We start from the raw sequence: 16,979 nt of genomic DNA on the forward strand, positions 1-16,979 counted from the left end.
CAATTATGTTAAATAGTGTTCCTAGCATAATTCAAAATGATCAGCAGAGTAAGATACCATGTGTAAGAATGAAAGAACTGTATTATGAAATTAACCTAATTAATGGAGAAACATTGATACATCTACCAAAACGGGCGATTACAAAACTATTACACATAATTAATGCTGCTTTTAAACAGAAATACTTCCCAAGTATATGGAATAATAATGATACCAAAACCTGGTAAACCCCCCACAGATGTTACATCATATAGGCCAATCTCATTATTACCCTTACTATCAAAACTACTTGAAAAATTACTATTAAAAAGACTAAAACCTAGAAGAAAAAGCCCTAATACTTCAGGGTGGTGCGGCCCAGACAGGACGTCGCGCCTCATTTCTTTATGTAGGTAAGATAAAGGCGCGACGTACTGTCTAGGACGCACCATCTGTTCCGATTGGACGGACCCCTCCTCTCCCCACATAACTTATTTCTGTTTCTCTTTAATTTGTAATTGCATTAAATCGCTCTTAAAAAATTAGGGAGCCCTAATTTTGAAATACTGATAACGGAATTCGACAACCGATATTATTTGACATATTTTGGTAAAAACCGCGTTGAAATCTGCCATTTCGTTTTCCAAATAACCGCATCCCACTAAACCGCGATTTTCCGCGAAACTATATGGAATATCGAAAAAATAAAATATACCCCACATTAAAAATCAAATAGTTTTGGAAAAAAAAATCGCAAAGTAGACAAAGTTGCTGGCACTCTCAAAAATCGGATACTTTTTTCACTTAACTCGCGATAAAAGAAAAACCGCGTACCCGAAAATTTTCAAATTAACCTGTGATACGCAGAAATGTTCACTGATTACAAAAAACTTAACCGCAATTTTTTCCATCGAGCGGTTACGAATATATCGATTTCTAAAGTGAGGGGCCTTGACTTTTTGCACGGATAGTAGTGTGTTCCGCTTATCGCAGTACGCGCGTTTTTGTGTTTTGATCTTAAAATGGTAAAAATATGAAAATATTTATCTATATTATGTGTAAAGCAGACTGGACTACTGGGAAAAGCTGCAAAACATTATCTTGTTTAATTTTGTGTCAAAAATAAGTAACTAAATATAGTATGTATTTACTAGGTGTTATAAAACTGTGCTATGCATATTAAAAAAAATCTATGTTTCGCAATATGCATAAAAAAAACAACTCGAAGTAGTAAGTTGTAATAATGACAGACACTGTTGTCATTAACAGCGCCATATTTTCTTCTAAGCACTAGCATTTTTCTTTCCTCTCTAATCTCTTTAGTGCCTCTTGGAGTTCCTGCCATGTTTTCCATAACTAGTATTAACTGCTAACCGTCTCTATCTTGTTATTCCCAGTCTTTGGCACCATATACTTGTTCTTTGTAAATTTTATCCTTACGTCCATCTTATCAACCTTGTAAAGGCCTTCTATACCTCGTTTTTCATCAGCGAATGCCAAGATTTGCCTTGACTCGTTAAATATTTTTCGGATGTTCACAGTCCTGCATCTTGTACTACCTTTTCCAGGGAGCTGTTAAAAAGCAAACTTGACAGCCCATCTCCCTGTCGTAGATCTTCGTGGCTTTCGAATGATCTAGATAGATTTCCTTGTTGAGAGTTAAACGTGTCATTATTACCAAATTAGCAGGTATATTGAATTGCGACATGTTTTTGATATAATAAATTTTGTTAGAAAAAGGTCTATTTTCTGATCATATACTTTATTCAGTGAGTACCACAGGCCAGGCCTAGAACCATAAGGTAACATAGGTAACATGTCTATTCACGGATGTTAATCATTAAAATTAATCTCATCAAAGTTAAATTCGTAATCCATTCTACTAGTAATATCGTTAGTAAAGGTTTAATATTAAAAATATATAAACTTTCTATACTTTCAAGTGGTCGTTTATTAAACCTTTATTAACGATATTACTGGTAGAATGGATTACGAATTTAATTTTAAACAGATTAATTTTAATGATTAAACTTCGTGGAATAGGCATGTTATCCCATTGTTAAATGTCCACATAATTTATTCCTGGTTTTGTACCGAATATATTCTTTTCTGGTATTTATACTGCAGTGGTAAAACAGATTTGTCAAACTTATAATAATGCTTATCTAAAAAAATAAAATATTACAATATACAGGGTGATTCACATAAGAACCGACACAGAGCACGGACATGTAGAGGACAATAAATTAAGATGATTTAACACAACTTATCTCTATACTAAGTTGCTGTGAAATTGTACGTAATTTTAGGAATAAACTGTTTATTATGAACTAAAAAGACATCATCCATAAATAAATTTAGTTTAGGCATAATAATTTTCTGGTGGTAAAGAGAAAATCCCCAAAATGTCAAAATTAAGTACTTTTGGTTTTAAACTCGATCATAACTCAAGAATAAAAGGTGATGGAATTAATTAGGAATAAATTGTTTATTATGAACTAAAAAGATATTATATATTATTGATAAACAGATTTTGTTTAGATGTAATGATTTTCTAGTGATAAAGAGAAAATCCCCATAGTGTTAAAATTGAATACCTTTGTTATCAAAATCGATCATTACTCAAAAATTAATTGTGATGGAGATAAGTTTTTTTGAAATAAATTGTTTATTATGAACTAAAAAGACATCATCAATAAACAGAGTTGGTTTAGTTATAATGATTTTCTAGTGACAAAGAAAAATCACCAAAATGTCAAAATTGAGTACTTTTGATATTAAAATAGATCATAACTCTAAAATTAAAGGTGATGGAGAAAAGTTTATTTGAAGTAAATTGTTTATTATGAACTAAAAGGACATTACTCATAAACAGATTTGGTTTAGTTATAATGATTTTCTAATGATAAAAAGAGAAAATCATCGAAATATCAAAATTGAGTACTTTTGGTATTAAAATTGATCATAACTCAAGGATGAAAGGTGATGGAGAAAAGTTTTTTAAGAATAAATTGTTTATTATGAACTAAAGAAACAGCATCCATAAACAAATTTAGTTTAGATATAATGATTTTCTAGTGATAAAGAAAAAATCACCAAAACGTTAAAATTGAGTACTTTTGGTATTAAAATAGATCACAACTCTAAAATTAAAGGTGATGGAGAAAAGTTTTTTTGAAGTAAATTGTTTATTATGAACTAAAAGGACATTACTCATTAAAAGATTTGGTTTAGTTATAATGATTTTCTAATGATAAAAAAGAGAAAATCATCGAAATATCAAAATTCAGTACTTTTGGTATTAAAATTGATCATAACTCAAGGATGAAAGGTGATGGAGAAAAGTATTTTAGGAATAAATTGTTTATTATGAACTAAAAAAATATCATCCATAAACAAATTTAGTTTAGGTATAATGATTTTCTAGTGATAAAGAAAAAATCACCAAAATGTTAAAATTGAATACTTTTGGTATTAAAATAGATCATAACTCTAAAATTAAAGGTGATGGAGAAAAGTTTATTTGAAGTAAATTGTTTATTATGAACTAAAAGGACATTACTCATTAAAAGATTTGGTTTAGTTATAATGATTTTCTAATGATAAAGAGAAAATCACCGAAATATCAAAATTGAGTACTTTTGGTATTAAAATTGATCATAACTCAAGGATGAAAGGTGATGGAGAAAAGTTTCTTAGAAATAAATTGTTATTATGAACTAAAAAAACATCATCCATAAACAAATTTAGTTTAGGTATAATGATTTTCTAGTGATAAAGAAAAAATCAACAAAATGTTAAAATTGAATACTTTTGGTATTAAAATAGATCATAACTCTAAAATTAAAGGTGATGGAGAAAAGTTTATTTGAAGTAAATTGTTTATTATGAACTAAAAGGACATTACTCATTAAAAGATTTGGTTTAGTTATAATGATTTTCTAATGATAAAGAGAAAATCACCGAAATATCAAAATTGAGTACTTTTGGTATTAAAATTGATCATAACTCAAGGATGAAAGGTGATGGAGAAAAGTTTGATGGAGAAACCATAAACAAATTTAGTTTAGATGTAATGATTTTCAGGTGATAAAGAGATCACCCTTAATCAACCCTATGAAATGCCTCAATTGAGTTTAATTTGCTACCAATTAATACCCTTAGTACACTCATAACGTATACCAAATTTGGTTTTTCTAGCTTAATGTATTACGAAGATATTGAATTTTTTTAAAATTTAAGAGCCAACTTTGAAGGCCTACAACTCCTCAGGGGTACAACTTTATTGTCCTCTACATGTCCCTGCTCTGTGTCGGTTCTTATGTAAATCACCCTGTATAAATATTGATACAAACATTAATGTTAACAAATTAACAATTAATACAAAAAAATTATAGAAAGTTATAATTATTTTGGTAGAGTTGACAGAAGCTACAAGTAATAGCTGTAATAAAATGCGTTAAAATTAAATTAGACAAAATTTAGAGATAAACACTTTCCTGGTGAACTACATACACACGATATAGTTGTTATCTTTCCTATGATTCAGCAGCAAAAATTGTTTATTTCGTAAATTCATTGAAAGAAAACGTAGAAAATACCAAATTCATCAGAAAATTATCTTTTTATTTTATTATTATACCTGATAACGCGACATATATTTGACCTCAAAAAAGATAAAACAATCAACATCTAAATGAATTTTTAAAAGTAGACCCACATTAAAACCAAATTAGTTTAAATGGTGATTAGTGTTTAGATACAAAAGTAAAGAAGAAAACGTCATTATTAACTAATACCATGTAGAAAGATAAAATCTATTATTAAACAACCATAAATGATAAACACCCACAAATATTTACTTACCTTGTTGACATCCTTAGTAGGTTGTTCTTCTAAAACTGCAGGTTCTGTAAATTCCACATGATGTTTTGGATGGGAAGAAGACATTGTTTGTGAAGTTACACCAATATTTTCAACTGATTGATCAACACCATCAGTTTCATCAATTTCCTGTTCAATTGGAACGGGGTTAGTTTTCTCTTTCACCTTCAAAAATAAATACAAAATTGTTACATTATTATTTCTAATATATATTGATACTAAACTTGGTGTAATCGTTGTGAGATAACTTTTTAACAAATTAAGATACAACTTTTACACCAATAATTCAGGATCATTTTACTTAATCATTTTATTTACTTTCTTGCCAGCTTTTTTCTGTTTCTTTTCTTTCGGTTTCTGTTTGGTTTGGCTGGTAAGCAAAGCATTGGTTTGCTGTCTTTGCTCTGCAATGGCCTCTTCGTAGGTCTTCTCTTTGGTAACAACCATTGAGATGAAAAGTAAAACTGCGGCCGAAATAACGACGAAAAGGCACACGATTGCGATCGTTTGGACGTCGAACATCATCCTGTATAGGGAATAACAATGAAATTGGATCTCTTTAAGTGAAACTAATTAGATTATGTGCCACGTTTAATTATGTTAGCGCAGACCTACTTATCTGATTAAAAGTAATCTAAAAATAGAGAAAGAACTTTCGAAAATGTTTTAAAAATTCCGGAGTGAATATTATTTCTTGGTAAAAATGCAAATTTTTAAGATAACCTATTTTCAAAAAAAAAAGAACAATTTTAGAATAAACGCAATGTATTTGTAGCTAAGTAAAAAGTTAAAATCGTTGATTATAGTACGAAAAAAAATGTGCAGAAATATTGTTGTTTAGAGGGGTTTTTAATAAATAATGTAAAAAAAGCTATCAAGGCCACGTAGCACCATTGTGGATGTCGTGAATTAAGCCGGCCGCTAAACAAACCCATAGCCAAACTAAAAGATACTTTTACGGTGAAAATTGTTATAGTATGATGATGGGAAATAAGTTTGGTGGGATACTCACTTGTAATCGTTGCCAGGTGGTTTAGCACTCACAGAAAATTAAAGATAAAATTCACGTACGCCTATTCACCAAAGCCGAACTGCCAAAACAGATAAAAATCAGTGCGCATGCTCAAGACAGGCGTATTTACAGCGAATGCATGGTTGGTTGCAAATGTTGCAGCAACTACGTGTAAATAACCATTTTACGTTTCTTTTCAATTCAAGTGCTCGCAGGTTTATTTTTGGATGTTTTGCACTGGTGTTTTGGATACTGCTGTTTTTATTATTAACTACGACGTATATTTTCATGTTAGTTTTGTAATTTTACACCCGCCTATTAATGAAATATAATAAATAAATATTTAAGAATAATTATTATTATAATACATGTTAATAGGCAAGGGCAAGGTCCGTTGAGTAAACATACTGTATAAGGTTTTTTTGTAATTCGCGACCGTAATGAAAGCTATAACAGCACTCAAACGGGTGCTGTAATGAGACTCGTTACAGCATCCGATGCTGTAATGAGATTTTAGTAACATTTTATGGAACCAGTTCAAGTTGGTGATATTGGGTCATTAATTTTTCTAGATGTCAATGTCACAATTTTTGTCTATGGATGTTTAAACACCTTCTTAGCATCGAATACAAGGTCCACAATGATGAGGACATTGAACTCTGAGCAATTTCTCTTATTTTGGGAGGTGTACATGAAACATTTTTGTTAGGTGAATACATTTTGTGTTTTGACAGTTTCTAATTGTCAATTCAAATTTCTATTTTCAAGTGTTACGGTGTTACCAACTGCTATATACCTATTTCGCTACATTGTCAAAATTTATTTTATTTTTAGAAAAAAAAAGGATAAAAACGCGAATTACAAAAAATAGTATAAAAAACACGTTTCATAAGACTTAAAGCACTCATTCATTAAAAAACTCGTGGCTTCGCCACTCGTTTTTCAACTTGAATTCGTACATTTCAAACGTGTCTTACGAAACTTGTTTTTTAATATACTATTTTGTAATTCGCGACGGTAATGAACGCTATAACAGTACTCAAACGGGTGCTGTAATGAGATTTTAGTAACATTTTATGGAACCAGTTCAAGTTGGTGACATTGGGTCATTAATTTTTCTAGCTGTCAATGTGACAATGTTTGTCTATGGATGTTTAAACACGTTTTTAGCATCGAATACAAGGTCCACAATGATGAGGACATTGAACTCTGAGCAATTTCTCTTAGTTTGGGAGGTGTACAGGGTGTCCAAATTTCGATGGGTTTGCAGGGTATCTCAGTTATTATAAAAGATAGAAAGTTGCGGTTTTCGCGAACCTGAGCTACTTTTTTGTGAAACTTACAATGGCGCAAACCAAATTTTCGTAGCCCTCTTCGTTTTTGATATACAGGGAGTGTTTCAAATTTACGATTTTCAGACACCTCCTGTATCTCGGTTATCCGGAATGTTAGTAAAAAAGTAAAAACGGGTTCTAATAGATTTTTTCACGTGGAATCCAATGGTGCACGTAGAATTTTTCTAGTCATCACGGTTTTTGAGTTATAAACACAACCCAAATACTGAATACTCAACTTCTAAAATACTTAACTCTTTATAACTCAAAAACCGTGATGACTAGAAAAATTCTACGTGCACCATTGGATTCAACGTGAAAAAATCTATTAGAACCCGTTTTTACGTTTTCGGATAGCGGAGATACAGGAGGTGTCTGAAAATCGTAAATTTTGAAACACTCCCTATATATCAAAAACGAAGAGGGCTATGAAAATTTGGTTTGCGCCATTGTAAGTTTCACAAAAAAGTAGCTCAGGTTTGCGAAAGCCGCAACTTTCTATCTTTCATAATAACTGAGATACCCTGCAAACCCATCGAAATTTGGACACCCTGTACAGGTGGTTCAAATTCGATGTCCGAATAGGCTAACTCGAAAACTATAAGAGTTAGAAAAAAAGTAGCTTACATGTCATGATCTCGTTTTTCGAGAAACTGCTAATGCCAAAAACCTCAAAGCGCTATCGTCTTTTGTTTTTCCCCTAGAGGCCAAAATTGAAAATATCGTAAAACCAACAAGTGCAATTATCTTGGTTATTATTGTAGGTGGAGTATTATAACTACGACATTATATGGACACTTTTTTACAGAAATAATCTTATTTTTAGTGTCGTCAAAGAAATTAAATTTACAGTTTCCTGTAAATTATAACTAAAATTTAAAAAAACATATTTCTGATATTTGAAATAAATACATTTGTTGAACTATTTAATTTATATTTGTTTTACAGAAAAGTTGGAATAGATTGCATTATTTCACATTTTTTATTAATATTTAATATTATTATTAAATGACTTAATTAGATTATTAATAGATGGCGATCATATACAAGTGTCCCGAAACTCAACGTCAAGCGGGCACCGGGTGAGAGGCCAACCCATACCTGTTCTGGTAAAAATAAGAAAAAAAAAGTCTCTTACAATTAGTTAAGTGGTAATAGACACATTTTTGAAAATGTTAAAAATCATTCCCGTATATCATATCTTTAGGTACTATGGTCAGAAATGTTCGCAATTTAATAGTGATTTTTTTAATAATGTATCCCTAATGAACCATGTTACTATAGCAGTCACAAATCGAACAACAAAAGTCGTTAGTTTTACGAAAAAAAAGTATTAGTTTGATTGAGTTAGGTTGAAAGAATTTATGTCTATTAAGTTTGACACACGATTTCTAAACAAAGGAGTAGTACAACACCCTTGCCAAGTTATTTTAAAAGATGGCCTGTTTAGTCAAGATTTCAAAATGGTATAACACTTGCCATTTTTCTTTTCCTAAAAAATATGATTGCCTGTTTTTCTGCAAAAAACACGTTATTTAAAAAATTCATACTTTCGTATGTTATTTGTATTTCCTCCAAAATGATTTAACAACTTTGTTAGAAGATGTGCCACTCTATATCTACAGAGAAATGTGGTTTCAACAAGATGGTTGCCGAGCTCATTATGCTTGTCTTGTATGGGATTGCATACAGAATACCCAGAAAGATGGATTGGGCGTCGTGGTTCGATTTCGTGGCCTCCTCATTCTCTGGGTCTAAATTCCTTTGATTTTCTTATTAGGATTGCATAAAAGAAACAGTGTATTAAAAACTGAAAATCTTGACGAACTGAGCCACAATATTTATACAGCAGCAGAAGAAATAAATGCAAAGAGATTTGCACAACTAGTAAAAAGATCTTTTCTGTGACGACGCAGAGCTTGTATTAGTGCCGACGGCAAATAATTTAAGCATTTGCCTTAGTTTTAAGAAAATAATGCTATAAAATTAATAATAAATAAATTTGTTTGTTTAATTTTATCTTTAGATTAACCTTATTTAAAAGAGTCTTTTTGCAAGACATAAGGGTAACCATCTTGTTGAAACCACATTTTGTACTTCGTAGATATTGACTGGCACATCTTCTAACAAAGTTAAGAGGGAATAAAAAGTAAATACAAATAACATACAAAAGTATGAATTTTTTAAATAACGTGTTTTTTGCAGAAAAACAGGCAATAATATTTTTTATGACAGGAAAAGTGACAAGTGTTGTACCATTTTGGAAACTTCACTAAACAGGCCATCTTTTAAACCTTACTTGCCAAGGGTGTTGTACTACTCCTTTTTTTAGAAATCGTGTGTCAAACTTGATAGACATAAATTCTTTCAACCTTAACTCAATCAAATTAATATATTTTTTTGCAAAACTAACGACTTTTGTTGTTTGATTTATGACTTCTACAGAAGCATGGTTCACAAGGAATAGATTATTAAAAAAATCACTATTAAATTGCGAACATTTCTGACCGTAGTACCTACACAGGAAAAAATCGTGTCGTGTAAAAATTTTAGAGTAGTTGGTAAAAAGAATTAGAGTAAAAATTGTAATATCACTTGGTAAAAACAACTCTAATGTACACTATATTTAATATTAATATAGAGTTCATATATTATTCACTTAATAGAGTAGTTTTTACAGTTCTCTAAAGGAAAGTTCTTTTTTACTTATGTTAGTGAAGTTATGTAATATATAAAACATTAAATTTTACACGAGACGTGTACTTTTCCTTCGGGTACTTCGTGGGCACCGCACTATTTTGCTCGGGATTACTCGTCGGTACCACGTGAACAACATGTAGTGTGATACAGCTAAAATTTAACGGTCATCTACTAAACGAGTCGAAACTCGATAGCGTCTCGAGACCTGATTTACGCGATATAGAAAGAGAGAACGATTATTTTTATTTTAATTGTTTGCCAAAATAAAACATTCATGATGTGATTAATGGAACTTCCGGAAGATTTTACATACGAGTTTCTTGTGAAGATTGGTAAGTATGTGCAACTTGGTGCAACTATACATATAGGAAACTTATAGAAGACTCATTAGATGCAGTTTTGATGGCGATTCGGTGGAAACTTTAAAATGAATTAAGTATTATATATGTTATTATGTATATAAAAAGAATTTATTTTTTTAAAATTTAAGTTATAACAATATATTACAAGTAAAAATAAAAACAAATATTTTATAATTTTGATTTTTATTACAAACGTAAAACTTCCCTAAAAATACACCACTTCCTATTAAATATTAACACTAATAAGTGAAAGATACACACTATTTAGTGATATTTTGTCCATTAATAGAGTAAAATTAGAGTGAATTTTTAATAATTTACACTGATTAGATTAGAAATGTATCTAATTAGAGTCACGACAACATCTAGTTAGATTACATATAATACACTGTTACAGAGTAACGATTTTACACTATTTAATAAACACCATCTTCTCACTATTTAGTGTAAATTTTTAATCTATTCACCTACACTATATAGTGCAAAAAAATAACTCTAAATAAATTGGACCGATCTGAACCATGTTTTAGAGTTGATTTTTACTCTATATTTTTTCCTGTGTAAAGATATGATGTACGGGACCGATTTTTAACATTTTCAAAAGTATGTCTATTACCACTTAACTAAGAGACATGAATTTTTTTCTTATTTTTACCAGAACAGGTATGGGTTGGCCTCTCACCCGGTGCCCGCTTGACGTTGAGTTTCCGGACATCCTGTATATATATTTTTTAAATCAAATAAACATAGCAACAGTTGATTGTATTCAAAAATTTTCTGAAGTGTCAAATTAAAAATCCTGTTTTTTAAGATGGATTACGAGAAGTTTAACATGTTAGAATGTTACACATTAGAAAATGAAGTAAATTTTATATAAATTTTTAGTAAGTTTAATTTCTTTGACGATACTAAAAAAAGTTTATTTTTAACTTTATTCTAAAACAATAAGAAATAGACCTATCTAACCCCATATTTTTGTAATCAGAAAAAAATAACGAATTTAATAAGCGAATAATCAGTGGTTGTTTCCATTTAAAAAAACGAAAATTGTCATGATATCTCAAAATCTAAAACAGAAAATTTTTTTTTGATTATCAAGAATTTCTCTGTAAAAAAGTGTCCATATAATGTCTTAATTATAATACTCCACCTATAATAATAACCAAGATAATTGCACTTGCTGGTTTTACGATATTTTCAATTTTGGCCTCTAGGGGAAAAACAAAAGATGATAGCGCTTTGAGGTTTTTAACATTAGCAGTTTCTCGAAAAACGAGATCATGACATGTAAGCTACTTTTTGTCTAACTCTTATAATTTCCGAAATAGCCTATTCGGACATCGAATTTGAACCAGCCTGTACATGAAACATTTTTGTTAGGTGAATACATTTTGTGTTTTGACAGTTTCTAATTGTCAATTCAAATTTCTATTTTCAAGTGTTACGCTGTTACCAACTACTACATACCTATTTCCCTACATTGTCAAAATTTATTTTATTTAAAAAAAATAAAAGATAAAAACGCGAATTACAAAAAACAGCATATAAAACACGTTTCATAAGACTTAAAGCACTCATTCATTAAAAAAGTCGTGGCTTCGCCACTCGTTTTTCAACTTGAATTCGTGCATTTCAAACGTGCTCAACCTTTGATTATATATAATATGGATTGAGCCAACGAGAGAGATAGCTTGCGCAAGGTGATCGAACCGAAATAGACATAGAAGCGTACTGCCATATAATGGTTGTACTGATAGAAGTGAGATAGATATAGAAGCGTACTGACATATAATATATCTATCTTTGTTACACTTTCACATTATCGCTTTCCATCTGCGTCTATTCACCTTGAGCAACATTTTTGTTAGTAGATATATTCAGTTAGCTCAATCCATATTATATATAATCAAAGTGCTCAACACATCTAACGTGTGTTGTTTTGCATCCTTCTCCTTTTCTTGTTTCAACTCTTGGTAGCAACTTATAACTGAGTTAATACCACGTGAAACGTTAGCGCTACGCTCTTCATTAGAATCATTTTCAAGAAGGATGGTTATGCCCTGTTCAAAATGCGTAAGTGCAATGGATAAATCTTTTAAAGTTAATTGTCGATTTGTTAAATTCTCAATTATTTCTTCCTATTCCGCCTTTTCGTTCTCTGCTAATTTAATCAACTCATCGTTCGAAAGTGGTTGACGATCAGCATCCAACAAATTCACAATATCATCTTCCTCTAAGTCTTGAAAACCAACTACTTTTACCAAACTTAATATATTTTGTCTGATTTCTGGAAGAATGAGTTCAGAGCTACTGTTACTAGTTGCAGGACTAACACAACCTGATAAAATTTTTTTCCAAGCTCGGTTTAAAGTTGTCGGTTTCATCTCATCCCACGATTCGTCAATATTGTCCACAGCATCTTTAATATTAAATTTTTTTTTGGAGATTATCCAAGAGAAGCAGAATTCTTTGGTCCAAATTAGATTTCCGCAAGTATTCTTTCACTTCAGGACAAAAGTGATTATTGAACTAATTTTGGAATAGGCTTTTTGTCATCCAAGCTTTTTTATTAGACTTCCAAACAACGGGTAATCTACTTATATTTATTCCTTTTAAAGCCCTTGGATTTTCGGGCTTGTATATCAAAAGCGGTTTCAACTTAAAATCTCCAGTGCGCCTGCATTTGCGCCAAGTAGAAGCGCCAATCAGTCCTTAGATGCTTTAAATCCCGATGCAGCTTTTTCGTTCATAGAAAGAAAACTTCTGTCAGGCATTCTCTTCCAATATAGGGCTGTTTCATCTACATTAAATATTTGTTCTGGAACGTATCCACCTCTTTCAATAATTACCTTCAACGCCATTGGATACGCCAGAGCTATATCGGTATCTGCGCTAGCTGCTCCACCTTTCATCTTGACGTTGCGCAAGTTATGCCGTTTTTTGAATTTTTCAAACCAACCGCGACTTGCCAAGAATTTTTCATCCATCGATGGACCATCACTTGTCCCTTCACCATTCCAATGTTCAAAAATAGATATTGCCTTTTCCTGTATATTTATTTGACTCATAGCCATTTTTCGTTGATTGTTGTCTTCAATCCACATCATCAATAATTGCTCCATTTTTTCCATTCTATCACTTCGTTTACTTGTTAATTTAGACACACTTAAAGAAGCAGCGGACTGAGAATGTAGTTTAATTTTTTCTTTATCCTTTCGAATTGTTTGAACTGTTGATTTGGGAAGACCCAAAGCGTCACAAATATCAATAATTCTTTCAGAGGCGTCTATCCGACGAAGTACTTCGAGTTTTGTTTGTAGGGAGATAGCTTTTCGGTTTCTTTTTTTTATCCCACCGGTATTCATGTTCTCTACAAAACGAATTCACACTAATTAAGTCCATAACAATATTTTTATACAAGTTTTATAAAAAACATTTATTCGAATAAAGCCCAAGACTTACATCACCGATCAATTAATCAAGAAGCTGTACTTACCAACAAGTTATAACACATACACTTAATAACCAAAAACAAAAATTCAAATAAACAGTTCCACGTACTTTAAACTTACTAAGGGTTTATTGTCCAAGAGGCAACTGAGATGCACACGAAATAGGGGAATTACCGAAGTTTGGCCGTAAATCGAAACATTGGTATAAATTAAAAAAATAAAACAAAAAAACTTCTTAACTTGCTATATTTAATAAATTTGAAGTCAAACTAGTTTCGGGGCTAGCCCCATCCTCAGTGACAACTGAATTTAAAAGGAGAAAACACAATGTTAAAATCATTCGAGAAAATATTAAATTAATTTTGGACAATATTGAAGTTAAACTTATAAAATATATAAAAATGTAAATGACGAACAGGAGCAAAAACAATAAAATAAAAATAAAAATAATAATAAAAAACAACTAAACGCAGGTAAAAATCACTTAATAACAAAGATATACCTTGTTGAAAAATAATCAAAAACCATGTTGAACCTTTAAAGAAACGTGAAGAAACAAGACTGAGGACAAATGTGAAAAACACACTGAAAAGAAATGAGAGAGAGAAAAAGAGAAAAAAAGAAAAAGTGAAATAGAAATATAGAATTTAAAGAGCGCCAAAAATGAATATGACTTGTAAATTGAATTGTTATTTTAAATTTAGGTATGTAACTAAAGGTTTATACAAATTTTGAATTTGATCATTTAAAGTTCTATAATTATTGTTTAAATTCAGTTTGTGAATTTCCAGCAATTCCAAAAGATCCAACCTAAAACCCTTCTGACATTTGTGAATTAAAGATGTGTTATCATAATCAATTTTATGCCCCGTTTCTATTTTGTGTTTGTAAACGTTGGATTGTATTTTGTGTTTGTGCTCGCTAACACGAGTTTCCAATTTTCTCCCTGTTTGACCAATGTAAATACCATTACAATGGGGTCATACACGATTTTTTTTTTATTATATTTTCTGAAAGTTTATATAAAAATATAGTTACCGTTATTTTTTTTTTTAATATTTTCGAACAAAGTCATTGTTAAAAAAATTATTGAAAATTTATATACCCATTTGCGCTTTTAAAATTCCCGCGTTGATGACGTACGATTCTCACTTTTGCGTCCCCTGCTCCCCGCTCAAATGCGAGAAAGAGATGAACGTCATTTAGGTTGTATTGAAAAGAGATAGAGTGTTTGTAGGTTATGTTTATTATGTTTTGTTCATGGATGTAATAGAGACACTGTATTACATCCATGGTTTTATTTTGACACTGTCACACCGCAAGCGCTATCTAACGGACAATTTAACTTGTTTTAGGCAGTGCGGTTCCTACGTCACAGAAAAGCCGCGAAATTATTTCGTTTGAATATTTATTATTTTTCACTTCAAATTACGCAAAATATAAAATTGATCAAAATATTTCTTTTACTTTGTGTTCATGCATATACTTGCATATATCGTTTGACGTAAAAATTTTCTCTAAATTTAATAAGTGTGTATGACCCCATTAGAGCAACTGATAGAGTACACCCCACTTTCTTTCAAATGATTAAAATCTTTATAGTGATAATTGGATAAAAGTTTAAAAATGGAATTGTTATTTGAGAAAGCCAATGAAATATTAAACTTACTAAAAATATTCTTAGACAATAAAGAAAAATGGTTAAACGCAATAGGTTTATAAATTGTATTAGTGGAAATTTTAACATATAAAGGGTCATATTGACGTTGAATTTTATAAAAAAGGTTATTAACTTTGATTATATATAATATCCTTGTTTATAGATATACATAGTTATCCAACCGGTCGAGTTGGGTTGCTCTAGCTCGTGCTGTCTCTAACGGCAAACGAGAAAAACATCATTTATGAATGAATTGAATAAAATTGGAAATCCAACTTGTAGTAGAAGTTGCATACTCAGAATAAAAGATTAATTGAATTTATGTGATTGAACACGAAATTATTTAACATATAAAATATTTAATTATATTAAACATTACATCTAAATATTTTAAAAAATATCTATCTGTCCTTTTTTTATAACAGAGAACCAAAAATTGCCTTGCTAATTAAATGGTGAGTTTTGATTTTTGTTCGTCCTATTGCAGACTTAATTCCAGACGTGGTAGCGCCGAGCGTTTCTACACATATCAAACGAGTAGGTAGTATAAACAAAGTTTTTTTGCAACTACTCGTGTTTGGATAAACGATTTCACGTATACAAATTCGTTCTTTCTTCGTTATTTCGTCGTTGAGAATTTTTTGGTTAAAATACAAATACGAAAATTAAGAAATATTAATTAGAATCAATTAAATAAATAAAAACGAAGTATGTATTTCTGATTTTATTAACGAGTGTTTCTAAATTGATGTGAAAGATTTCAAGGGATGATTTTTCAGCGAAAATTACGGAGTGTTTTTCATATAACTTTTTGCTCAAAACCAAGTTATAGCTTTAATAATAATTAAGGGAAAAATCTGCAACTTTCTTATTTCTTGACATTTTACAACTAACAAATTGTTAATTTGGCATAACTTCATTTCTTTGACTAATAATAACCAATCTCTGAATTAATTCACTTGAGCCTGTATATTATTTTTATTTTTTTGTGATCAAACTAACAATTTTAGGAGAAAATGTCAAGAGACAAAAAAGTTCCGTATTGAATCCCACTACTTATGTTGTAAAATAGTAACTTTATTGCTTATTTTAATTATGCATGGAAAGGGACATGATTGCTGAAAAAACTAAAATGATTTTTGTTTATGGAGCAGGGATATTAATTATGCCCAAAATTTATTCGAACAAAGATTTCTAGACAGAAACATCCTATCTTGTGTAAGATCTTCAATAGAGAAAAAGGCGCTACAAGAAATTCAATGTTTAAGCTGCTGTTTGTAATAATCCATATATTTCTTCTCGCGTAATTTCTTATGACTCTGCTGTACCCCATGCGGTGTACTTAGATTTTTACATTGCCATAAATTTCACCCGTACGCTCTTTGCATCACGTCTGTCAAGTTAGCACTACATCTTGCGATTTGAATAAAAAAAGTATGCATTAATTATATTATCGCTTAATTTGTTGTAATTTTTATGAATAATTTTTGAGGTATTGCATTTTTGAGGTAGTGCTAACTTGACAGTGGGAATCTATGGTAAAGAGTGGAGACAACAAAAAACTAATGACGTCATAAATTGTCGCTTAATTTGTTG

General features: G+C 30.6%; 2 protein-coding genes across 9 annotated transcripts in view; both read right to left on the reverse strand.

Annotated features, from left to right (window-relative positions):
• The window catches only part of LOC111419144 (kinectin), a 31,618-nt gene extending 25,604 nt beyond the window's left edge, over positions 1-6,014 (reverse strand). For all 8 annotated transcript variants that reach the window (XM_023051914.2, XM_071198014.1, XM_071198017.1 and 5 more), the window contains exons 1-3: positions 5,876-6,014; positions 5,182-5,389; positions 4,846-5,028 (exon numbers count right to left, since the gene is read on the reverse strand). In XM_023051914.2, coding sequence (XP_022907682.1) covers positions 4,846-5,028; positions 5,182-5,388 — 390 coding nt within the window. In that variant the 5' untranslated portion in view covers position 5,389; positions 5,876-6,014. The remainder of the gene's footprint in view (positions 1-4,845; positions 5,029-5,181; positions 5,390-5,875) is intronic.
• Positions 6,015-12,976: 6,962 nt separating this feature from the next.
• LOC139430468 (tigger transposable element-derived protein 1-like) lies at positions 12,977-13,636 on the reverse strand. Its single transcript, XM_071197519.1, has one exon. The coding sequence runs from the start codon at positions 13,634-13,636 to the stop codon at positions 12,977-12,979; it is 660 nt and encodes a 219-aa protein (XP_071053620.1).
• Positions 13,637-16,979: the final 3,343 nt, after the last annotated feature.

The sequence above is a fragment of the Onthophagus taurus genome, chromosome 7, assembly GCF_036711975.1.
Source record: "Onthophagus taurus isolate NC chromosome 7, IU_Otau_3.0, whole genome shotgun sequence".
Taxonomy (NCBI): Eukaryota; Metazoa; Arthropoda; class Insecta; order Coleoptera; family Scarabaeidae; genus Onthophagus; species Onthophagus taurus.

Bases quoted from the DNA above. Each gene is read 5' to 3' on its own strand.
- LOC139430468 (XM_071197519.1), bottom strand. From the start codon at position 13,636: ATGAATACCGGTGGGATAAAAAAAAGAAACCGAAAAGCTATCTCCCTA.